General features: G+C 43.9%; 2 protein-coding genes across 2 annotated transcripts in view; both read left to right on the forward strand.

Annotated features, from left to right (window-relative positions):
* The first annotated feature begins 8,540 nt into the window (after nucleotides 1-8,540).
* The window catches only part of LOC148183381 (F-BAR domain only protein 2-like), a 38,142-nt gene continuing 20,224 nt past the window's right edge, over nucleotides 8,541-26,458 (forward strand). Inside the window, exon 1 of the mRNA XM_088061459.1 lies at nucleotides 8,541-8,808. Coding sequence (XP_087917585.1) covers nucleotides 8,756-8,808 — 53 coding nt within the window. The 5' untranslated portion in view covers nucleotides 8,541-8,755. The remainder of the gene's footprint in view (nucleotides 8,809-26,458) is intronic.
* Nucleotides 22,410-24,639, forward strand: LOC148183382 (uncharacterized). The gene is given in 1 exon segment (XM_088061398.1): nucleotides 22,410-24,639. A coding segment is annotated over 1 exon segment (1,971 nt). The 3' UTR covers nucleotides 24,381-24,639.

Here is a 26,458-nt window from a genome sequence, read left to right on the forward strand (position 1 = left end):
AAGAAGCGCGCAGTTTGTGTTAAGGAAAAACATCACTCCCACACATCCCGCTCCTGGACTGTGGTGTCTGCAGCACGGACAGACAGCAAGACAGAGCTTCTCTCTGGCTTTTAGTTAGTTCTAGCTAGCTGAGGCAGAGGAGTTCCCTAGACCTTTGTTTGTTTTTTTCCCAATTTTCTTGGATCTGTGCAAGCCTGCTCTGGACTGAACACCCAGCCAAACCCCGAGAGCTCACGCCTGTGGCCCACCGGGGCCTGGGCCTCAGCACTTTCCAGCGACAGAAGGACTGATAAGAACCTGAGCGAGCCGAGCTACACCACATGAAAAGGACTTTTTTTCCTCCTAGATTTGCCATCCCATCGAACAGCAAGAAGTTTTATTATTTAATATTACTCAATTTCTGTTAAATAAACAGCTTTTTCCACTTCTCTCTAAAAAATTTTTTCTTTTCCCGGACCAGTTAGTGGAGAAGGGCATTTCCCTGGGGAAATCCCCATTTGGAGTTCTCCTTCTTAATTTGCCCTAAACTAAGACAAATACAGCCAGCTATTATTTTTTCCAGACACAGAAGAAGCTCTTAACAGCTTCTCTCAGAAAAATAATTTCTGTAAGTAGTTTCTTCCCTCTTCGCTAAATATCAACCAATACAAAACCAGCGCACCTGGCCACATATTGTTTTAAATATACATCACTTATTTCCACCCCCCACTAGGTTGAGAATTACAAGGGTAAGGAATTCCAAACATCAGTTCAAAGGGAAATAATTGAATATCTTCTCTGGGTCTGACCCTTATTCTTGCTAAAGCCAGTGGCAAGAGCTGTACCCATGGCATCTTAGTTTCTGTCACCAGCTTCAAAAAGTGTTTCTTTATTTCTCCATTCATTCAACACAGCCCTAGCTCTGGGGGTGCTAGGGGGTATGGAGGCTCCACTGTGTTCTTAAAGCAGTCATAACCCCTTGAAGAATTTTTCCTGTAAAATTAGTTCCCCTATCTGAGTCTATTGCTTCCACAATCCCATATCTTGGAAATATTTGTTAAAAAAATACTTTAATAACTGATCCTGTAGTTGCTGAAGCAGTTGGAGATGCTTCTGGCCACCCTTTTAGCTGACATACTATTACCAGAAGTTATTTAAATCTTGCTACTCAGGGCATTTTGGTAAAATCCACCTGGCACCTTTGGAAGGGACGTACAGCCCAAGGTTTTCCTCCCCTGGCAGTTTTCTTTATAACCCTATTATTTGTTTTAGCACAAATCAAACAACCCTCAATAGCTTGCTTTGCCAGAGTAAAAAGACCCACAGTAACATAGATTCTGAGGAAGGCTTCTGCCAATCCTTGAGAGCCCAAATGGCTGCCTTCATGAAGTTGTTTTAATATCTGTAAGACCAGAGTGTCAGGAAAATTAATCCACAAACACCAGAGGTTTATGTCCAAAAAGGAGACAGAGGAGTCCTTTTACTTTATTTGAATAAAGGGAGAGGCCATGGGGCATTCCCCTGGGGTCTCTCAAAATTTTGGAGGGTGCAGCCTCCTTTTATCCTAATTCCCAGCCACTTGTCCCTTCTCTTTCCCCATAGGCTGAGGTACTTGAGAGGTACAGACTTCTGGAACGCCTGACACCTGGGATACCTCCTCCCCCCCCAATGCATAATCCTTTCTTAATTCTTAACTCTTGTGGAATTCATGGTGCTCTTTCAGTGCCTCTTTCATCTTTCAGTGGAATCTATCCTATTGTTTCTGTTGTCTCTCAGTGATAGTTGCATTTTATCAGCAGACCCACAGCTTGTTTGTAAAGACAAACCCGTCATTCCTCTCAAGAGCTTTTGGTATCCACTGTTTACCATCCCTTGTAAACCAATTATCCCCTCTTTCCTCTGCCCCACTCTTTAACTCTCAAGCTCCTCTGGTGGAAAAGAGTTTCTCTGGTAGTGGTGGGGTTACTGGGAGCAAGGGGAGGATCTTAGAGATTTCTGGCAACAATGCAGCTTTCCAAGCTTCTTCATCAGCCAGTTGGTTACCTATTGCCTCCTCTGAGCACCCTGCCTGGTGTCCCCTAACATGTATTATTGCCACCCATTTGGGTAAGTTCACTACCTCCAATAGGCAAGAAATTAAGCTCTCATGAGCTAACATTTTTCCCCTGCAGGTTAATAAATCTTGTTCTTCCCATAATTTCCCAAGTGCATGTATCACCCCATATGCATATTTAGAATCAGTAAAAGTATTTACTGTCTTGTCCCGATATAATTCATGGGCTCTCACAAGCCCGTACAGCTCCACTATCTGAGCTGACCAGGTGGGTGGTAACCTCACCCCTTCCTTTAATTCCCTTCCATTAACGATAGCTATCCTGTAAATTGCTTCCCTTCTACCACCCTTGAAGACCCATCAATAAACACATTTTCTCCCTCAGGCCAGGGAGTGTCTCATAAAATCTTCCCTATCCCAGGTCTGGAGATCTATCACTTGAATACAGTCATGGGTTTCTTCCCGGCCCCTCTCTTCAGGGCCATTCAGAAAGGAGGCTGGGTTAAACCCTTCCCCACTTCTCAATTCTAAATCCTCCTGTTCCGTTAAACAAGTTTCATACTGTAATAACTGAGCGCTGGTCATCCACTTAGAAGCTCTTTCAGTTAACAGAGCTTTAACTTGATGCAAAACTTTAACAATCAAATACCTTCTTATTGTCAGTTTTTGGGCCTCAGTTACCATCAAAGCTGTGGCTGTACAGTTCTGTAGACAATGGGGCCAGCCTCTGGCCACCAGGTCTAAGAGCTTAGAAAAATAAGCAACAGGCCACCATGTTCCCCTGTGTTCTTGAACCAAAATTCCTTTACCATGGCCCTGTTTAACATCCAAATATAGCTCAAAATCCTTTTCTGAGCCTGGAAGAGCTAAGACTGGGGCATTAACCAATTTGTCTTTTCATTTTCTAAGGCTTTGCACTCCTTCTGGTGTCCATACCACAACATTAAGACTGTCTTGGGTTAAAAAGTCATATAAAGGTCTGACTAAAACAGAAAAATCCTCAATCCATGCTCTGCAGTACCCTACCAACCCTAAAAACTGATTGTGATAAATGTGGCATTGGATAAGAATTCGTGAAGGAGAATAAAGAAATATATGTTATATTCATAATAATGTAAAGATATAAAATGTAGTATGATCTAAAGATTCCTTCCCGAGTCAGGCGGTAACGATCCACGTGACGCTTATCAGCCTGAGATAAAGAGCAGGACACAGGCAATCAAGCCAGACAATGAGAGTAGCCCGGCTGAGATATCCATCTGCTTCCCACCGACCTGGACACTCCACCCCAGGAGTCCAACCAAAAGATGCAATCAGAAGGCACCCAGAACCATTCGCATGTGAAAGGACTCTGCCCAGTTGACTATTGACTCAGCTCAACGGATCCAGGAAATCTATTCAACCGCACATCTAGACTCTTTGTTAGACTGTGCCCACTCCGGGTTTTGCCTCAGGATACGAAAATCCTTATAAAAACCCCGGACTGCAATCCCTCCTTCGTGGATTTGGGAAAATCTGTACCTCTGGGTGCAGACCCCTGTCCACCCGGCGCTGCGCTGATTTATTTTATTGTGTTTTTTTCTCTTGTTGCTTATGATTGAAAGTGTTTTATAATAAATTGCTTTTTATATTAACCTTATTTTGCTATTGCATTTATAACATGATGAACCTCCTTATTTTCCTTTGGTAGTGGTACTTGTAAAATTCCTTGTATTCTTTCTGGATCAATACACCTTAAACCTCCACTTAAAATTGTGTCCCAAATATTTAACCTTTTTCTCTACCAACTGTGCCTTTTCAGACACTCTAAGTCCTTTTTTAGCAAGAAAATTAAGCAGTTTCACAATAGCCTCTTCAACCACCTTTTCCTGTTCCTCTGATAAAATCATCCACATACTGCAACAACCTGACTCTTGAGGGTGGAGTAATCTCTCTTAATATTTTCTTCAAGGCTTGCCCAAACAAAACTAGTGACTCTGTGTATCCCTGCAGGAGGACTGTCCATGTAAATTGTTTTACCATCTTCCCTCCTTCCTCCTGTTACCACTCAAAGGCAAAATATTGTTTATTGTCCTCAGTAATTGGACACCCCCAGAAAGCATCCTTCAAATCCAGTACTGAATAATACTGATGTGAAGAAGGGATTTGATTCAGGATGGTGTAGGGATCCAGAACTATGGGATGTTGCCCTGAAAACTCAGCTTTTGGAGCTTGTTGACATAGTTTCTGAAGAACTTTCCCAGGACAGTAACTGTAAACATAGATATGTATACATTCCTTCTGTTACACATCTTTTGATGGACATCTCTCATGCCCAGTGCGGTTGGGAAGGTGTTGACCTGACTGTCCAATCCCTGGCCGTGGTCAGAAACCTATAAATTGTGAGAGAAGAAATAAAGTGCTCTCTTTCCTTCATCATATCTTGAGCTGCGTCCATGTGACTTATTTCGTGTCCAACAGCGACAATGGGATGCCTTGGTTTGACAATTTAATTTATTATTCTTAAATCCTGCACCATTCTCTAGGTTCCATCTGTTTTCTTAACCATCAGGATAGGAGTGTTATAGGGAGACATCCATGGCCCCAAAAGACCTGCCTTTAGCAGGGACTCGATGACAGGCTGTAACCTTCCTTCCCTCCCCTGAAATAGGGTATTGCTTTTTAGACACCACTTGTCCTGGTTGCTTCAAAGTAATTGGGAGAGGTTCTATGTCTAGTTTTCCATATTTCCCTGGGGCTACCCACACTTCTGGGTTTATTTCAGCATAAGCCTTCTCAGACATTTTACACAAAGTTACCACAGTGTTAGCCTCTGTATCATTTTTCACAATACTAATTTGCATTCCCACTTTAGCCATCAAATCCCTTCCCAGTAAATTACAATCACAATTAGGAACAAACAGGAATTCATGCATTTCAAACCTATCCCCCACATCTACTAACAGCGGTTGAATAAAATGCACCTGCTCATCCTTTCCACTCACCCCTTGAATAATCAAAGATCGTTTTGACAATTTTCTCCCCTTAGGGATAAAATTCAAAGTGGATTGAGAGGCCCCTGTGTCTACCAGGAAACACACCTCTTGATCTGGACCCACCCTAAATGTTAGCAAGGGCTCCAGTGTGGTAGGTCCCTGGTATAATGGGAGCCCCTGACACCCCTAACAATCCATCTCTATTATTCCCTGGATTTCCTCCTCCTGAGGATCCAGCTGTCTCTGCGGATAATCCCACTTCCAGTGTCCCTCTGCCCTGCAGATGGCACACCGAGTCTTTCCCAACTGCTGTTTGGGTTGGCTCTTCCCTGCTGAAGAGGGAATGCTTCTGCCAAATCTTTGAGGCTGATTCTGTCCCCTCTGTCCTGGGGGACCCCTTGGACCCTGCAGTTTATTCCTCCGAGGCTGTAAAAACTCTGCCATCATCTTTGCCTTTGCCTTTTCCTCATCCCTTGTTGCATATATATCCGCTGTGCTTTTCTAACCAATTCCTTCAGAGGCTTATTCTGCCACTCTTCATCTTTCTGTACTCCTTTCCTTATATTGGGCCAGGATTTAGTAACAAACTGTACCTTCAGCAATGTGTCAAAGGCTTTCCCCTCAGGATCCATCCCCCTGTGCTTCCGCAAGGCATCCCTAATCCTCTCCAACCAAGGAGAGGAGCTTTCATGCTTTTCCTGTTCTAATGACATAGCCTTAGCCATGTTGTTAGTTCTGGGAACTGCTGATTTGATTGCCTTAATCAAATAAGCATGGTAATCACAGAGGCGAGCCAGACTGGCCTGGTTATTTGGGTCCCACTGGGAGTCCACCTGGGGGATGGCATCATCCACCATAGGTGCATTGGGTCCAGCCCCCCCTGCTGCTTGTGAATGCTCATCCTCCCACAGCTGCTGGGCTTTCTGAAAAATCATTAGTTTGTCTGATGACCCAAACAAAATCCTCAAAAGAAAATCCCAGTCCTTCCATGTATAATCCGCATTTCCAAAATATTCCTCTATCTTTTCCCCCACCCCTATGGGATCATCCAAATATGGGGATAATTCTTTTTTCAACCCTCTTATATCCTGGGTAGTAAGTGGTACAGTTACAAACCCAAACCCTCCCCCTTGACCTCCCAAGGGAACTTGGCATAGTAGCATCTGGTGTACCCCTGTTTTTGGGTCCAGGCGGCTTCTGATATCCTAAAGTGAGTTTCCCTTCTAGTTTTAGGGTGTGATATGATATGTTGCCCTCCTCCCCTTTCACTGTCATTATCCTCAGGTGAGGCCATAGGAACAGCATTTCCCTGATCCCTTTGCTCTGGAAGTTGAGGATACAGGGGACCTGCAGCTGGGCCTGGGTCAGCTGGCAGAATTGGAGAAGATGGGGAAAGGTGATGAAAAACATCCTAATCCTCACCATTTTTCTTTTCCTCCCCTTTTTATTCTTTTTTCTTCTGTCTTAACACATAGACCTTTCCTGTTGCTTGTTTCAACCCTATCGATCCATATTCCCTTTCAATCAATCCTTTCCAATTCTCTTCTAAATACATCCACATAATTCAACACAAATGAGGTCTATCTGTTCCATAAGGTGGCCATTTAAGCCCCTTTGGCAAATCATACTTTGGCCACACAAAATGACAATATTCTACCATTCTCTCCATAGTTACCCCTGGGGAAATGCATAATCTGTTCCAAGACCTCAGCATTCTCCCCAAGGGACTCTCTGGGAGTATTAAGGGATCGTCATCCCTTTTGCGGGGCCCCTTTCCCAACTTAACCTTTGCAACCCTGCATAGGTGCGCTCCCAGGTTTACCTGTGCTACCTTCTATGGGTGCCCTCCCAGGTTTGCTCCCCGAAAATCCCATTTTACTCACTGGTGAGATTTTCAGTGGTCCTTCCCTGTGGACTTTTCATAAACCCCCCTGGTCCACCACTCATCTGTCTCCTGGACTCTTGGGAACTCCATCAATTGCCTGGTGCTGGCCGCCACCAAGGGGAGCTGATCACTGAAACTGGGTGAGATGCACCTTCAGCTCCGCTCACTGCCTGCCACCCTGTAACAGTGGAAATATCCTGGACAAGAGCCCCCAAATTTGTCAGGAAAATTAATCCGCAAACACCAGAGGTTTATGTCCAAAAAGGAGGCAGAGGAGTCCTGTAACTTTATTCAAATAAAGGGAGAGGTCATGGGCATTTCCCATGGGGTCTCTCAAACTGCTAGAGGATACAGCCTCCTTTTTATCTTAATTTCCCAGCCGCATTTTCCTCTCTCTTTCCCCATTGCCTGAGGTACTTGAGAGGTACAGGCTTCCCAAATTGCTTAATACCGAACCCCTTCTAATGTATACCCCCACCTTTTTTTTCTTTTTTTTTTCCTTGTGTCAATCAGTGGAATTCCTACGGAATTTATGGTTCTTTCCATTGTTTCTTTCATCTCTCAGTATCTGGCTTTACTTATAAGCAGACCCACAGTTTGTTTGTAAAGACAAATCCCTCTCATTCCTTTCAACTTGAACAAAATGTCCTGCCAGTGATGTTCTCCACCTCTTATCACTCTCTCCAAGACATGGTGTATTTGTTCTGTATCATGATGAACTGTCATTAGAGCTCTGTGTCCATCACTTCACATATTCTAGTAGTCGACAGAGGTCATGGTGCTGCAGTGATCTGGATCACTGGTCTTTATTTACTAGCTTTATTCAGCTGTATGGTTTCCCTGATCAGGTATGCCTTATGGCTGCACAAACAATTTTTTCCAGAACACAAAGGACAGAAATTGAGTTGTGCCTGACCAAATCTTTTACTGGAGATGTAGAGCTGCCATTGTAAAAAGTCCAAATTTCTGTTTCTCATCCTTTTTTCCCTTCCAACATGACCATGCATGCAATTTTCCTGAGGATGTGCTTCTGTGTCTAGTAACAGCCGTGTTACGGCTCTGAAGCTTTTGGAAGCCAGGAGGGGAATGGATAGTTTGACAGGAAAACTTATAGTAGTAGTGTTGTTATGCTGTGCCTTGCCTCACTTTGCTTTCATTTATTGTTGCTTTCTTCTTTTCAGGGGGAAGGTCACCATGGTGCCAGAGATGATAAGCTGGCTGAATTTATTAATCAGTATTTTGGGTAGTGTCTTAGTTTTAATTATAAGATATGTCTTACTGATGGGAAAGTGGTTTATGTTTTGAAACTAAAGTTAAGAATAGACAAAGGGAAGTTACCTATGAGAAGGAAAAAGTTAATGATTTTTACTAGTTTGTCAAAAAACAGAAATATCCATGAAGTATGCAGAATTGGGGAGGTGGGAATTTTAGTTCATGGGAAATAAGGAAAAATATGAGGAAATGAAGAAGGAATGCAGTATTAAGAATGTATTTAATAAGATGGGAAGTGAAAGAATACAAGACCTGTAGAAATCTGGAAAATAAATGGCTTTAAATATAGTCTAGAAATATGTAATCGAAGAGTTGTCATTCACAGGGTGGTAGTGACTGCTAAGGTGATTTTAGTTTGTTTTACATATAAGGGATTGAAGGCAACTACAGCAGTTGGTAAAATAATGAAGCATTAGAAATAAATGATTTCATGAAAGTTGATAAATTATTAAAATGTATATTTCTATTATTAAAATGCATATTTCTATACTTTCTGTAGTTGTTTTAGCTTGTAATTCACAGTTCTGTTTTCTTTTTGTTATTAATCATTAGGGGGAAAAGAACAGCGGCTTTGATGTCCTCTATCACAACATGAAACATGGACATTTGTCAACAAAAGACTTGGCAGACTTTATAAGAGAAAGGTAAGTATTCATCCTTGCAAATCCTGGCTCTTTAATATACAGTTTGTGGTTTTTATTTAAGTTTATCATTGCATATTACAGTAACACACAAAACATAGAAAGCAGCCAGCATTTTAAAATCTCTCATATCCTACAAGAACATTTAGTGTTATTCCATTTACTTAGAACTGAATAATGATTTCTAAGTCACTGAATAGTAACTTCTAATAACAAGCTTCTAATTTTTAGGTTTGAATTAAAAGATGAGTAAAAAGCAAGAAATATCACAGTAGGTGTCCGTTAGTTTACTTAAATTAATCAAAATTTTTCATCATATTCAGAAGAAAAGCAATAATTTAAGTAGAAAAAAATTGACGATAGATGCAGAATTAGGGTATTAGCAAGTTATAGTATGATCTTAAAAAGTTATACATTTTGATTAAGTTTAAAGATTAGGTTGGTTAAAGAAAAGGGAGTGATATCTATGGACAAGAAATGAATTTGCAGAAAATAAACCAGATTGTCCTTTATGGGATGAAAAGGACTGAACTGAAATCAGAAAATGTGACAACTTCCTAAAGAGATGATCTTTATAGAAGATGACTCCTGCTGCTACTTTGAACATAAGAATGTCTGTTCTGGGTGAAATAAATTATATGTCTGCTTCAGAATTCTGTCTTATAAATTACCGATACCAGATAATACATGGAAAAAGTCTGGAAGAGGCTAATTCAGGACCTGTGTAGTGGTTTAGATTTGCTAATTTTGTTTCCCGGCCAATGCACCAAATAAATGTTGTGGTTTTAAAGCAGTAACTAAAAAATTACTAGAAAACTTACTTAATTCTTGCTGTGAGATATGGATTAGAACAAGAGCAAAACAGGCTTAAAACTTAAAAAGAATAAAGAAAGTTTATTAACAAAAACTATAAGAATAAGAAAACCAGAATAAAACTTCCAGAAAACCCTTTTCTCCCCCACTACCCAACCATTCTCTTGTTCACATGACAACATAGAGACAAAAAAACTTTGGTGTTTAAAACAGTCCCAATTCTTGCTAGAGTCTTCTCATCAGTCTTTGTAGAGAAAAAGAAGTCTTTTTCTGCTAATCTATGGAGTTTCTCACAAGAAAACTAATTTTTTTCATAGCTTTCTATTTCTCTGATGCCAGCTGCCCGAAAATCTGTCATCAGTTGTCTCCTCCCATTTCACATCACTCTGAAGTGTGTTATGGGTCAAATGAGTCTAGGGATGTCATTTTTAAGAATGAGTTATTCAAAGGCAAAAGTTCTCTTCATCTGTCTCTGTGAGCCTCTCTGGAAACAGAAATTTTCTCTTTGCCTCTACAAAGCTACAAATCTTCAACTATTACTTCTCTCTCTCTGTTCCAGCACCTCACTGTATCACAACTACTTCACTTTTTGCTCAAAATCCACACTTTGAACTACTCTATTCCTCCCAATATACTCTGTCATGAATTAAAGGAGTTTTTTTCAGAACACTATTGTCCATCTCCATAGCTTTAACAGAAAAATATTTCAGCTTATTAAAGCATCTCCTTATTCTCTTCCCCCTCTGAAGCTTAATTCCTTTCTTTACTGTCTCTGATAGTTTATAAAGTCTCTTTACATGTTGATTACTCTCTCTTTCTCTCTCTGAAATAAAAGGATTAATCTGCAAGTCTCATCTGGGTAATGAAAGGGTTAAAATCTTCCCCAGGCTTTGTAGATGGTTCTGTGATCTCTGCCAGAGCAGCGGCTGGAGTTGTCTGCGATGGAAGATTCTTCATGGCTGTTCTGGAGAGTGTGGTCACTGTCTCAGCCTGCTGCTGGTCAAGAGCTTTTTTCTTTCCTTACTCAGCAGTCTCTGGTGAATTCAGTCACGGCAAAAACTGCAGCCAAGCCAGGGACCGGCCTGTCCCGGCCAGAGCCTGGGGAGAAGCCCCACAGGCCCCATCTCTCGGCCGGGAGCCGTGGCAGGCCCAGCCCAGCCCCTGCCTGGGCCGCATGGCCCGGGCAGGGGAATGGGAGGCCAGCTGGAGCTCTGTTACCTTTCACAGCCAGGAAACAAAAAGACAAAGAAATTCCCAGGCTTAGGTCTTAAGGTGGTGTTCACAGGTTGATCTCACTTTTCAATGGTTAAAACTGCTGTCAATTCTTAGAAATGGCGAGCTGTTGGCTAGGAGAAAAACTCCCATCAGCCTCCAGCAGTTTAACTTCTTTAAGTGTTTCTCTTTGTTTTCTTAAATGCCAATCTATCACACTTTGGAAGTGCACAGATGCCACAAGATTTTGCCTGGGGGGTCAGGAGGCTGGGCTCAGCTCCTCACTCTCTCGCTCTTCGGATTGGAGTAGAGAGGTGTGATTTTGGTTCCAGACTGTTGCTGCCACTGCAGTTTTCATCCTGCATGTGATTTACCAAAATATGGATATGATCTAGTATCAGTATCCAACTATAACAGACAAAGACTCTTTAACCAATTAGGGTTAAAAAGTGTCTGTTTATTGGCAGCACTGGGCTGATGTGCAGGGTCACCCCTTAATTCACAAGGCCCCAAATACAGGGGATTACAAACTTTTTATTTACCAAGATATTGAATACAAATACATATTCATAACCCAGTTACCACCCACTCCGTGCTTCCTATGCTAATTAAGAAAAAGCAATTAAGTGTGTGCAGTTTGTTCCTTGAAATGAGTCGTTGGTCTCGTTATGGGGAGTGGTCATATAAGGGAGGAAGGGATATGGCTCTTCCTCATTCTGACCTTTCTACCTTTTCAATACAAAGTGACAAATGAACACCTGGCTATGCTCCTAGCTTCATGTTTCCAATTGGTTTCTGGTTTGCAATTGTCTTATGTTCTTGAAGTTCCTTACAAGGTTCTACGTTTCTCATTACAAGCCCAGCTGAACAAACATGAGGTTGACAGTTATTGGCTAATGATTAGCTCCTAATTCTAGTAGTGCCTCTCTACAAGGATTAGTTTTTTATTCGATTTAGCAAAAATTAATTTTAATTAAGGCCTTAGCTTTTCTAATATCTTAAATTCTTCAAAGTTTATGCTTCACACGGCTCCTACTTACTGTGGGTGAGCTTCCACTTGCAAGAGCAGCTGTTGAACTGGGACCTTTCCAACACCCGACCTCACTGGGAAGGGGCATCCTGCAGCTGCTTGCAGAAGCCAAGCTGCCACTCCCTAGCCCCGCTGTTTTTCTGTATCTGCTTTGGGTTTTTCACTACACTTTAACTTGACACCTGGTCCCCCGTGGCTCTTGCTATGGTGGCGTAGTTTCTGCTACATTTTGTTTTTCACCCCAGGGTCTGCTTGCCTCTGCTGTTCCAACTTGCTCTGAGGTTCCTGCTGCAGTCTATTTCACCATCTGGAGGGGCACCGTGACTGGCTGCCCTCGTAAGTTTGTAAAGGCAGCCCCTTTTCTATCTCTCCCCCCAGCTGAGCCACCATTAACCACATGGAAAGAGGTGGCTGAGCTTGTGCCACAGCGCCCCCTGCAGCTGCAGGGGAATAATCTCACGTGCCCTGCCTGTCTGGGAGCCAACAGCACCCCTGCCAGCTGTGGTCATAACAACACCAAAGGGGAAAGTGCTTGACAGCTGAGAAACGGCTGTTAATGGGTTTCTGTTTTCTTTGATGTTGCTGCTGTTGTTTGTTTGCCTTGTCATATACATATATTGTGTTATAAATGCAATGGCAAATTAGGGTTAATATAAAAAGCGATTTATTATAAAACAATTTCAATCACAAGCAACGGGAGAAAAACCACAATAAATCAGCGCAGCGCCGGGTGGGCAGGGGTCTGTACCCAGAGGTACAGATTTCCCAAATCCACGAGGAAGGGACTGCGGTCCGGGGTTTTTATAAGGATTTTTGTATCCTGAGGCAAAACCCGGGATGGGCACAGTCCAACAAAGAGTCCAGATGTGTGGGTGAATAGACTTCCTGGATCCCTCGAGCTGAGTCACGGGGCAGAGTCCTTTCACATGCGAATGGCTCTGAGTGTCTTCTGATTGCATTTCCCGGGGTGGAGTGGGCAGTTTGGGTGCGGAGCAGATGGATATCTCGACCGGGCTACTCTTATTGTCCGTTTTGATTGCCTGTGTCCTGCTCTTTATTTCGTGCTGATAAGCGTCGCTGTCGATCGTTACTGTCCGACTTGGGAAGGAATCTCTGGATTATTTTTCATTTTGTATCTTTACAGTATTACAAATATAACATATAATTCTTTATTCTCCTTCACGAATTTTTATCCAATGCTATATTTATCACAGTCCCCCGCCTAATAATTTATCACATTAAAAATTCGTGTTATCTCATTTATTATCAATGGGGAGGACCGGGGACTTTTAACAATATTCGTCCTCCTCCCAATCTTTTAGAGAATCCCCACAGTACCCTTGAAAACAGACACAGGTTTTGTATTCTTAAAATTCCATCTCAGAGTAAAAGTGAGTGGAAAAGAAGCACCGAGTCTGTTATCAGAGACTGTACTTGCTCCCCCCGCATCGGGAGTTTTGACTACAGCACAGACAGACAACAAGACACAGATCGCCTTGGCTTTCCAACTAGCCGGAGCAGAGAGGTCTTCCTGGACTGTTTTCTTTCCCTTTCCTTGGAACGGATCAAACCTGCTCTGGACTGGGGACTCGGGGGAGCACCGGGAGCTTGCACCCGTGGACTACCGGGAGCCCAGCCTGGGCAGCGGCATTTTCCAGCGCCAGAGGGACTGATAACAGAGCGAACACCTACAGGAAAGAGACCCTCTGAAGTTTGTCATCTCTTCTGAAGGGCGAGAGGTTTTGTAATGTGATATCATTCATTTTTGTGCTGGGTAGTGCTGTGCCTGTGAAATAAACATGTTTTTTCCACTTCTCTCAGAGAAATCTCTTCCCGAACTGGTTGGGGGGTGGGAAAAAAAAGGGCCACGTGGGTTTGCTTCCCAGGGGGAGCCCCACTGGAGGTTTTCTCCCAAATTTTGCCCTAAACCAGGACAAATACATTCATTGGTGTTATAAATGCAAAGGCAGATTTGGGTTAAATAAAAACAATTTATTATAAAACAATTTCTATAAAAAATAAACAATGAGGAAAAACCACAATAAAACAAACAGCGCAGCGCTGGGTGGACAGGGGTCTATACTTAAAGGTATAGGTGTTCCCAAATCCACGAAGGAGGGTAAACTGTCCGGGGTTTTTATAGGGATTTTTAGCCTTGAGGCCAAATTCCAGGCAGGCACTATTCATCAACAGTCCTTGATTGTCGTATGAATTGATTTCCTGGCATTGGAGAATAGAGTCGAATGGACGTCCGGACCGAGTCTCCTCATATGTAAAGAAATTCTGAGTGGCTCTTGTGGTTCAGGCCATCCGGATGGGATGGCTGGATCCGGGTTGGAGCCGATGGATATTTCGGCTGGATTTTTCTTTTTGTTTACTTGATGGCTTCCTCCAACGGTAGCCCGCAAGGCGAGGTGTTCGGGTCCGGTGATGAATATCTCGTCGGTGCCCTCTCCGTTTTGGCTTGATGTTCCGTGTCCTGCCTATTCTTCCCCGTTGATGGTCACCGAGCCTGTCCTTGTCAGTTTGAGGAGTTTTTTTTTTCCTGTCAGCTTGATGGGCCGCGTCCTGTCTATTCTTTTGTTGATGGGCGCCGGCTAGGATCGTTATCCTTTGAGTGGGAATTCGTGGCTAGATCTGGGAAGGGCTTGTGTGTCATACTGTACTTTATATTTTATATCATTATTGTTATATACATTTATTTAGATTTTTACGAATTTTTACAAGTTCATTTCTCACAGTCCCCCGCCTAATAATTCATTATATTAAAAATTCGTGTTAATTCATCTAATTCTGCAGGGGAGGACTATAATTTTTTTACTCACATTCATCTTCTTCCCAGTCTGTTAACGAATTCTCACTATATGCTTGTGCCAGGTTATATTTATTTTTAAAAATTCTTTAAGGCTTTAATCACATTTTCGTTTTCTTTTTCCTCCTCTAATTTCATTAGTTTAGAGAGAGGAGTAAGTCTCCCTTGCGCTTTCTCAGGATCAATTGGAAGTGTGGCAATCTGCATTCCTTGCACAACAGAGTGAATTAGTCTGATGAAGCAAGGAATTAAGCAGGGAAGGAAAATGATTCCGGCAACTGAACAAGTGATGAAAAATACTAGCTTCTTCTACTAAGCCTCTTGCCCGAATATCTGGTCCCACCAGGAGGCTTGTAGGATTGAATTTCATTTTTGGACTGGCACATGAGCTACTTTTTTAATTTCAGCAGCCAATCCTTTTATTGTTTCTCCGTAATCGTCTATTTCTATACAACACTCGGATTCGTTGTATCTGCTACACACTCTTCCCTCCTCGGCTAGCAAATAATCGAGAGCTAGTCTGTTTTGGTACACAAAAGCTCTCATTTGTGAATGTTGTTTGGCTAGGAGTTCTAGGGCTTCTGAAGTGTGGTTGGAAACTATCTCTACCACCGCTTGCAACTTGATAAGTCTGTTGAGGAGATAAATGGGGGTTCTGTAACCCCAGTTGCCATCGTTTGCCCAAGTAGCGGGCCTGTAATATTGAATGATCCTTTTGGCAGGTCATTCTTCCTCGTTCCACTTCTGGTTGCTTCCCGCTATTGGTAGTTTCCGTTTTAATTCTCTCTTTTGTCTGTTTAATGTCTCAAAGAGAGGGGCTCCCAATGATTTACTCTCTGTTTTAGGTAGAGTAAAGAAAAAGGGCCCAATTATTCCAAGTGTGCAGGATCTTTTCCATTTTCTGGGTAGCTCGCTGTATGCCTTTTTCTACATATCTAATATATACTATTAGGAGCTTCTCAACCCTTGTTCAACTTTGCCGGATCATCCCAATATTCCTTCAATCCTATTAGCTCATGGAAGGGATTGGCCCTAGAGTTTTTGTACCAGCAAAGTTCAAAGTTCAATTATTTCCATCTATTCACAGTTATTCCCCCGGGAGCGACTCCAATAGCCCGCGGGTGGTTCAGGTTGCCAGGTTTTTGTTTTGCTTTCTGAATTCACCGTGAGTGTGCTTACACACGGGGTATAGCTTACTAAATTAGTGAATTCTTTTCCCTCTCTGCTAATGCAGACAGTACCGATTATTCTTTGGTCTATAACTCATCCCTCTGGTCTTTGTTTTGTTTTTGATATTTTAGAGCCTTCTCATTTTTAGAAGTTGCTCTGGGGTTAGTTCCTCTCCCTTCCAAGGCTATCTTTCAGCTGATTTTAAACCGCCACAGATCTAACAGTTAGATAGACTTAATTCTGTGGCTATTTCTTGCATTAGATCTATGAAAAGATTTTGGTTGGGGTTTGGCAACCCCCAATTGCTGTATTGTTTCTCTAATTGCTCATAATGTTCACTAAGAGAGTTAAGCCTCTCCTGTTCTAGTCTCTTTTTCCGAGCTTCTGCTTCTTGCCTCTTTAACTCTAGGGTTAGTTGTTTTATTTTGTTTTCAGGGTCCACCCCTTCCTCATCCCTGGAGAAGCAGAATACTTGGTTGAATTGTAAACATACCCGGTCATCACTACTTTTTAACAAATCAAGGATTATCGGTTCATTATTAAAAAAAAAACTTTTTTTTCATGTTTTAAATTTCTACTTTCCTAATATACTTTCTCTCCCATGGTACACATTTTCAAATTCGCTTTATTGTAACATAAAGGGTTAACCGCATAATATGCCAAAAAGGTGGATTGTCTTTTCCCCCCTATCTAGACCGTTTTGTTACATTGACTGCAGATTGGAATTGGGGGAATCATTCCCACTTCTCTCCTATACCTGAAATGGGAAGTTTCAGTCTTTCTTTTCATAGGAGTTTTAGACTGCCCGTTCTTAAGCCTTGCCCCTGAGTGGTAACACTAGACCTTCCCCTTTAATTCACAAAGATTATACTGAGTGCTGTTAGACAAACAACGTTCCGGAGGACAGTAGTTAACTATTCGTCTGGTATCTGTGGCAGTCTGACACTGCTCACACTTCCTCAGGAGACGCTCCCCCGGAGGTACTTCGGGAATCATTCTCTCGGCTAAGCACACGGCTAGACTCAGGACAGTCAGGATTCCCCACCGGTGTATCCCTCTGCCTTGCCCTTCGCCCGTATAGAAATATACGGCGGGGATTACCATCTTCTCGGCAGCAAGGATATTCTTCAGGGGCCCTTGTAGTCCTAATGGCGTACTTTCTCTTGAAAGCAGCCCACCGAGACGACTTAATTGTGTCTGTCCTGCTCGGTACTTTGACTGTCTTTTGGCACTCAATTTTTAAAGTTTTTGCTTTGGAGTCTAGTTTACCTCTAATCCCCTTTTGAAAAAGCAGGTACCACTCAGGAGAGTCAAGTTCTAAAAACCCCGCCCGGGTGACAAGTATTAAGAAACGGCTAGTCAGCTCCTGTTCTTTAGTCAGACAATTGGTACACAGTCTCTTAGGTTTGTACTCTCCCCAACAGTGGGTTACTCAAATTTGTTTACAACAAGCACATTTAAAATGTATAAATGGAAAACAATCACAGTTTGCGTTGATGTAACTTATCTGGTCTGCAGCTCTACGATTTTAGAACAATCATGTACTAATTTTTCTGAATAGAAACTGAGCAGGATTTTTTGTGCAGTGGTTTTCAATTCTAAACCGGGTGAGCTGATTAAGATGGCTTCATATTTTAGAAGCCTGGAATCAGTCAGCCACTTCTCTGCTTTTTGCTGCAATATGTTTTTCACATCGTGGGGAGTGTAAACTACCAGGGGAGGAAAAGTTATTTTCCTTGCTTCTCTTATTAACAGAGCCACTGTTACAATTGCTTGTAAACACGTAGGCCAACCCCGACTGATTGGATCTAAGATCTTTGAAGCCTATAGGCTTTCTTTTGTCTGCCCATTCCTGAGTCAGGACTCCCTGTGTTGTTTGTTTACTCACATTCACAAACAACTGGAATTCTTTATTCGTATCTGGTAGAGTTAGTACCGGGGCAGTCATAAGAACAGTTTTTAATTTCTGGAAATTAGACTCATCCTGTTCAGTCTACTTCAGCCTGTCAGTGTTTAATCTTTCATACAAAAACTTCACTTTTTCACTGAAACCCTCAATTCACTGCCTGCAATATCCCAAGAGCCTTAGAATTTGTCTAATTTGCCTTTTTGTTTTTGGTGCAGGCAATGCAAGGATGTCTGCTACCCTCTCCGGGTCTAATTTTTTCCTTGAGATATCCAATGTCTGAGGTATTTTATTTTTTTATTTCAGGCTCTGTGAATTGCAGCTTGGATTTTGATACTTTCAAACTTTTCTTTCTTAGAAAGTTTAACAAGGCAATTGTGCTTTTCTTCACACTCTCTTCAGTCGGTCCAGCTATTAGCAAGTCATCTACATACTGTGAAAGCTTTGTCCTGTCTTCAAGAGCAAATTGGGTTAACATTTGTTCTAAAGCTTGTCCGAAAAGGTTCGGAGACTCTACAAACTCCTGGGGGAGGACCGTCCACCTTAGCTGTTGCTTACGGTTTGTATCTGTGTCCTCCCACTGAAATGCAAAATAATCTCTACTCCTTTCATCTAGAGGGCAAGTCTAAAAAGCATCTTTCAAATTAATCACACTATACCACATATCTTCTGGTGTGAGTCTATTTAGTAAAGTATAGGGGTTGGCCACCACCGGGAATCTAGTCCGGGTCCTAGCGTTTACCGCTCGTAGGTCCTGGATTAATCGGACGCTACTATCCGTCTTTTTACAGCCAGGATGGGGGTGTTGTGTTGAGACATGCAAGGCTCTAAAGTACCCCCGTTTAGGAGGTCATCAATTATTTGTTTCAACTCTCTTCTCTCTTTGAATGCTATACTTCAGGGTTTATTTTCTCTTCATTTTTAGGAGTCAACTTAAATATTTTTACCACTAATTCAGAATTTTTAATCAAGATATTAATTCTTAAAGCAACAATCATGTCCCTTCCCAGTAAATTGTAATCTGCTTCTTCTACTAATAGCAAATTCCCTAAGCAAATTTTATTTTCAGATTCTATTTCTACATCTTTTATTATAGGTACTTCAAAGGGGGTCTCCCTTTGCACTGATTACAAAAACTTTTTCTCTGCTAGCCACACATCCGTATGGCAATTTCTGCAGGGTACTTTTCTCTGCTCCAGTATCTACAAGAAAACTTACTTCTTGTCGTTAGGGGCCCACTTTTAATTTTATCAAGGGCTTCTTGGATGTTCTGGTCTCTAAATTAAAGAGCCCCTGACACTCCTAATCCTCTTGAAAAATTTTTTCATCTTTTATTCTTTGTTTACAATTCTGCTGAACGTGTCTTACCTTTTTTACAGTAGTAGCATTCCGGGGGCTCTCTCCGTGGGGCCGGGGCTGCCCAGTGAGAACCTCGACTTTTTCCGGGTAGTGTTTTAAACTTACCCTGCATCTGTTCTTGTTTTTGGATTTCTTTTACTGCAGTTACTAAAACCTTAGCCTGCAATTTCTGCTTCTCATCTTCTCTCCTCATGTATACTTTTTTTGAGCTTCCCTTAGGAGCTCCTGGAGGCTTTTATCTTGCCACTCCTCGATCTTTTCTAATTTTCTCCTAATGTCCTCCCAAGATTTAGCAACGAATTGTGTTTTTTAACAGAACCTCCCCCACAGGAGAGTTCGGGTCAGTCTCAGAGTAAATCTGTAAACTTCGCCGTAATCTCTCGATCTATTCAGTGGGTGGTTTCCTTTTTTCCTTGACACTCTCTAAAAACTTTGCTAATATTCTGGCTCCTAGGGACCGCTTCTCTTATACCTTGTACAATCATGCTCCTTAAATCCATCATGTTCTATCTGCTTTCCTCTGTCTGTGCATTCCAGCTCGGGCTTGCGCTAGGCCATTTCTGGTTACCTGGCATCCCCTGTGGATTGCGTCTGTCCCAGTCTCTGATCCCGGCTTGTTTAATCATTTCCCTTTCTTCCGGATTAAACAGTGATCTCAGGATTGCCATAAGATCGTCAAAGGTATAAATGCTACTCCCTAAAAATTCATCTAACCTCTCAGCCACTCCGAGAGGGTCATCTAACAACTGCCCCATCTCTTTTTTAAATGTTCTTACATTTCCAGAGTTAAGGGGGACATTCACAAAACTGATCACTCCAGGGGCCGTCGGTACTTCCTTAAGAGGGAACAACCGGTGCCCCTCTTCACTCTCTCCCCATTCATTATCTATCATTCTCGCTCTTAAACGGGTTCTACTTGCGGGAGGGGAATTGGTGATTGTGTGTTGCCTCCCTGTTATTAATGGTGGGAATTCTGCCGTCACCCGGTTGAAGGGAGGAGTCCCCTCCGTTGTATGGGAGGGTCCCGGTTGTGGCGGCTGGACCGGCAGGGATGGATAGGGTGTTCCCCAGCCTTGCGCAGAAAAAACCTCCGAGGAGGTTGCTGTGGTTACGGTGTTTACAGGGGGGAAAAGGGGAAGGGCTGCCGGCATTGCTGCTGCCCCCGAGTCTCCCGCTTGAGACACACGTATCTCAGTGGGTTGGTCTCGGGGGCCCAAGGGTGCTGTGGGCATTACTTGATCTGCAGAGGAAAGGTCCCGCTGGTCCTCGATACGGGGGTGGTAAGTGATCGAGGGGTTCCCAGGACTCAGTTTTCGACTCACGTTTTTCTTTTTGCTTTATTGGGAATAGCCCTACTCTGACATTTACCCAGAGCTTAGCGTATTCCCTCTCCTCAGGATCTGAGGGGACTTTGTTCTCCACATAGGAGAACAACTTGTTACACGTCCATTTTTCAAATGTGCCTAACACTGGCCAAGTGAGGTGACTTCTCAGCTCCTGTCCTCCCCAAACCTCCATACAATAATGTATTAATTTCTCCTTTGATTTCCCCTTCCTCTGGGGACAATCTTCCCAGTGTTTTAGCATCCACCCCAAGGGACTTTCCAGTGGGATGTCTGGTGATTCCTCCCCCTGATCGGAGGAATCTTTTCCTGTGCTTCTTCCTTGAAGCTTACTCTTTTTCTGCCCCATACTTCGCAAATATATTCTTACCTTTCTTCGACTTCTCCGTGAGTCGATATCAGTTTCTGCGTTGTGTACTTAGGAATCAAAATTTGCCGATACTCACCTTTCAGCGAGCTGAGCTGAGGTCTCTTGTAATCGGAACTTTTGATTCTTCCCTGGACCTCTCCCTGGGTCCGTTACTAAGAGGGTTTACCAGCCTCGAGCTCGACAAGACGTCCCTTCCCCTCCAAGTACCTTGCGATCAGTTCCCGAGACACCCTTTGGTCTCAGGTTTTACGAGTGTGTGTCGAGGGAAAAAAAAACTTTCACTCTGTATCGCTTCCTTCGCGGCCGGCCAATTCCCTCGCGGGAGGATGGAAACGCGACCTTGAAGTCCGCACTCGCTTCGTGATCAGATCACGTCTCACACACTCGCCCGATCGCCCCGCTCAACCAGCAGTACTTACAGCTATTTTCCCTGCGTGGGTGTCCCTTGTGCGCACTAGACGTTTTACGAGCAAAGTAAGCCGCGGCTTCCGAAGGCTCCGTGCCTTCCGAGCTCTCCGATCCGGATTTATCCTTTTTATTGTGGTTTTTACCTCTGCCTAAATTTGGTTCGGATATCGGAATGAACTACGGGGGTTCTCAACTCACCAGGCCGCCAAAATCAGCGGGGGTACCCGTCCTGGGCAGCGAGATTCCCCGCAGTTTCTCCGATCCGAGTCACGGCACCCATCTGTTTTAAATGCAAAGGCAGATTTGGGTAAAATAAAAACAATTTATTATAAAACAATTTCTATAAAAAATAAACAATGAGGAAAAACCACAATAAAACAAACAGCGCAGCGCTGGGTGGACAGGGGTCTATACTTAAAGGTATAGGTGTTCCCAAATCCACGAAGGAGGGTAAACTGTCCGGGGTTTTTATAGGGATTTTTAGCCTTGAGGCCAAATTCCAGGCAGGCACTATTCATCAACAGTCCTTGATTGTCGTATGAATTGATTTCCTGGCATTGGAGAATAGAGTCGAATGGACGTCTGGACCGAGTCTCCTCATATGTAAAGAAATTCTGAGTGGCTCTTGTGGTTCAGGCCATCCGGATGGGATGGCTGGATCCGGGTTGGAGCCGATGGATATTTCGGCTGGATTTTTCTTTTTGTTTACTTGATGGCTTCCTCCAACGGTAGCCCGCAAGGCGAGGTGTTCGGGTCCGGTGATGAATATCTCGTCGGTGCCTCTCCGTTTTGGCTTGATGTTCCGTGTCCTGCCTATTCTTCCCCGTTGATGGTCACCGAGCCTGTCCTTGTCAGTTTGAGGAGTTTTTTTTTTCCTGTCAGCTTGATGGGCCGCGTCCTGTCTATTCTTTTGTTGATGGGCGCCGGCTAGGATCGTTATCCTTTGAGTGGGAATTCGTGGCTAGATCTGGGAAGGGCTTGTGTGTCATACTGCACTTTATATTTTATATCATTATTGTTATATACATTTATTTAGATTTTTACGAATTTTTACAAGTTCATTTCTCACAATTGGCACCCAGCGCGTGGCACGAGAGAGTGGAAAAACCCTGTACTGATTGTACTGAAGTGGCAATTACTTTGTATTGGGATAAGATAAAGCAGTCCCTAGCCATCCAGCCATGCTGCTTGAATTAATAATGCCTTTTGGGGTGCAGGCCTTCATGTGTTTCTGGTCGCTAGGCATTTTTGAGGTTTTAATACCTTTATGGTCCCTTGGTTTATTTTCTTATCCACAACTAGCCCCGGTATTGTCCCTAACACATAGCTTTTACAGTAGAGGGGCACGGATTAGAATAGCTATTGGGCTGGGCCTAGTGATTATGATTTCCAAGAAGTTTATTCAGGTGCTGCAGTCTGTTCCAAATATAAAGGATTCATGGGTATGGTTATGCACCCAGTTTGTTAGAGGAGGAGCAGGGAATGAGGATTTTCAACCTTTCCTTTCCTTCTTCTCCTCTGAATCGGTTACATCATTATTGGCGAGTGTTCAGTTTCCCCTGAATGTTAAAGAGACCATCTTTCTGGCATTTAATCTGGTAAGTTTCCTCTATACAGTCTTCAGCCTCTCTAGAATGAGGGCTAAGATTTCTAGAGGGACTGATGAGACCCCTGAACCAAGCATGGAAAGTCCTGAGTGGGGTGGAGAATGGGAGGATATGGGCCAAATCCTGAAGGAATTTTCTGACCCTGTAGTTTGGGACTTTCCACATGAACAAATTCTGAATCCAGCTGAGGTGGGGAAATATCTGAAAGAGAAGTGTCAGGATAATTCCAAAGAAAAAAAGATCATTGCAGTAAGCTGGGCCCTGGCATATGCGTACCGTACATTGCTAGATACTGTAGGGCAGCAAACAGGAGGAAGGGGACAGGGAGATAAATCAACAGCTACCCCAATTACTCAGGCTGCAGCCAACCTCCCAGTTACAAAGCTGGTAGCTAAACCGGACAGCAAGCCTCAACCAATGGCTGTTGCTACTAGCACAAGAAGTGGAAAGTGCACAGATAAAACTGATCGACCAGTGGATGATGATGATGATGATGCAGGAGAAGGACCCTCAACGCCTCCTGACACAAAACCAAGAGTCAAAGCAACTGGCACAAGATCAGAGGCTAATATTGAGTCTTTTTCTCTGAAAGATCTTCGTGGCCTGAGGAAGGACTACACTCGACGACCTGATGAATCTATAATTAGTTGGTTAGTCCGTCTGTGGGACGCCGCAGGTGAAGCTACAGTTCTAGATGGCACTGAAGCAAGGCATCTGGGATCCCTGTCACATGATCCAGTTATCAACCAGGGGATGATGAGGAGGGCTAACCCTCGCAGTCTCTGGGCACGGGTCCTTGAAAGTGTAGCCCAAAGATATCTGTGTGTAGATGATCTCTACATGCAGCAAACACAGTGGAAAACCATCGAACAAGGGATCCAACGCCTGAGAGAAATGGCAGTGGCAGAGAGTGTTTTTTCAGATGACATACCAGCTAAGAATCCAGACTTGGTGCCATGTACATCCGTGATGTGGCGAAAATTGGTACGACTTGGGCCACAAGAATATGCATCTGCTTTAGCAATGATGAAACGGGATGAAAGGGAGGAGACCGTGCTGGATATGGCAAAGGGGCTTTGAGCATATGCAGATGCCGTGCATGGCCCCACACATGCAAGAATTGCAGCTGTGGAAACACGTCTGCAGAAATTAGAGGATAAGATAGAGGAGAATCACAAGAAACTTAGAGATGAGATTAAAGAGGACCTTCTCCAAATCTCAGCAGTACAGATCAGAGGTCCTGGCACTCAACGCAGACGTTCCCCCGATCGGGAGAGAAGGTATACCCCACGAGCTGAGCTGTGGTTCTTCCTGCGTGATTGCGGAGAGAACATGAGGAGATGGGATGGGAAATCTACTGCAGCTCTGGCACAACGGGTGCATGAATTGAAGGAGGAGAAGAGTCACAAAGGAAGTTCCACCAAAAGGGAAGCAGCTCCAGTTGCACGTAGCCGAACTGCCAGGTATGATGATGATGACATGTCCGATCCCCTTGAAGGAACATCCAAGACATATACCAAAGGAAAGAAGGATAACCAGGCTTAGAGGGGCCCTGCCTCTAGCCAGGTAGAGGCTAGGGAAAATCGTGTTTTTTGGACTGTGTGGATTCGTTGGCCTGGCACATCAGAACCACAAAGATATGAGGCCTTGGTTGACACTGGTGCACAGTGCACGCTAATCCCATCAAGACATGTAGGGGCAGAATCTGTTTCTATTGCTGGCGTGACAGGGGGATCACAGGATTTTACCTTGGTGGAAGCAGACGTGAGCCTGACGGGAAATGAGTGGAAGAAACACCCCATTGTGACAGGCCCAGAGGCCCCATGCATTTTGGGCATAGATTACCTCCGAAGTGGGTATTTCAAAGACCCAAAAGGATTCAGGTGGGCATTTGGGATAGCAGCTGTGGAGACAGAGGGTGTCCATCAACTGAACACCTTGCCTGGACTGTCCGAGAATCCATCTACAGTAGGACTTCTGAAGGTGAAAGAACAACAAGTACCAATTGCCACCTCAACGGTGCACTGCCAACAATATAGAACAACTCGAGATGCTGTGATCCCCATCCACAAGATGATCAGAGAGCTGGAGAGCCAAGGGGTGGTCAGCAAAACCCACTCACCCTTCAACAGCCCCATCTGGCCTGTGCGCAAGTCTGACAGAGAATGGAGATTGACTGTGGACTATCGTGCATTGAATGAAGTGACTCCACCGCTGAGCGCTGCCGTGCCGGACATGCTGGAGCTCCAGTATGAGCTAGAGTCCAAGGCAGCAAAGTGGTACGCCACTATTGACATTGCTAATGCATTTTTCTCCATTCCTCTGGCAGCAGAATGCAGGCCTCAGTTTGCCTTCACCTGGAGGGGAGTGCAGTACACCTGGAACCGACTGCCCCAGGGGTGGAAGCACAGCCCCACCATTTGCCATAGACTGATCCAGGCTGCCCTGGAAAAGGGTGAGGCTCCAGAACATCTACAGTACATAGATGACATCATTGTGTGGGGGAACACAGCAGCAGAAGTGTTTGAGAAAGGAAAGGAAATCATCCAGATCCTCCTGGAAGCTGGTTTTGCCATCAAGAAGAGCAAAGTTAAGGGACCAGCTCGTGAGATCCAGTTCCTGGGGGTAAAGTGGCAAGATGGATGGCGTCAGATTCCTACTGATGTCATCAACAAAATCTCTGCAATGTCTCCACCAACTAATAAGAAGGAAACGCAAGCTTTCTTAGGTGCCATAGGGTTTTGGAGAATGCATATTCCTGAATACAGTCAGATTGTGAGCCCTCTTTACCTGGTCACTCGGAAGAAGAATAATTTCCACTGGGGCCCTGAGCAGCAGCAAGCCTTTGCTCAGATCAAACAGGAGATCGCCCATGCAGTAGCCCTTGGCCCAGTCAGAACAGGACCAGATGTGAAGAACGTGCTCTACTCTGCAGCCGGGAACAATGGCTTGTCCTGGAGCCTCTGGCAGAAAGTGCCTGGGGAGACTCGAGGCCGACCATTAGGATTTTGGAGTAGAAGCTACAGAGGGTCCGAAGCCCACTACACCCCAACAGAAAAAGAAATTTTAGCAGCCTATGAAGGAATCCAAGCTGCCTCTGAAGTGATTGGCACTGAAGCACAACTCCTCCTAGCACCCCGACTGCCAGTGCTAGGATGGATGTTCAAGGGAAAGGTTCCTTCCACCCATCATGCAACCAGTGCCACATGGAGCAAGTGGATTGCCCTCATCACGCAGCGCGCCCGTATTGGTAAACTGAATCGCCCTGGGATTTTGGAGATAATTACAAACTGGCCTGAAGGTGAAAATTTTGGTCTCACAGATGAAGAACAAGAGGAAGTGACAAGGGCTGAAGAAGCTCCACCATATAACCAGCTGCCAGCAGAAGAAACACGGTACGCTCTTTTCACTGGTGGTTCCTGTCGCATCGTAGGGATGAACCGGAAGTGGAAAGCAGCCGTATGGAGCCCCACACAACAGGTCGCAGAGGCCACTGAAGGAGAAGGTGGATCAAGTCAACTTGCTGAACTCAAAGCTGTTCAGCTGGCCCTGGACATTGCTGGAAGAGAGAGGTGGCCAAAGCTCTACCTCTACACGGATTCATGGATGGTGGCCAATGCCCT

This window comes from Pseudopodoces humilis, chromosome 12 (assembly GCF_049639895.1).
Source record: "Pseudopodoces humilis isolate 2021_Gansu_Grassland_sample_001 chromosome 12, ASM4963989v1, whole genome shotgun sequence".
In the NCBI taxonomy this organism is placed as follows: domain Eukaryota; kingdom Metazoa; phylum Chordata; class Aves; order Passeriformes; family Paridae; genus Pseudopodoces; species Pseudopodoces humilis.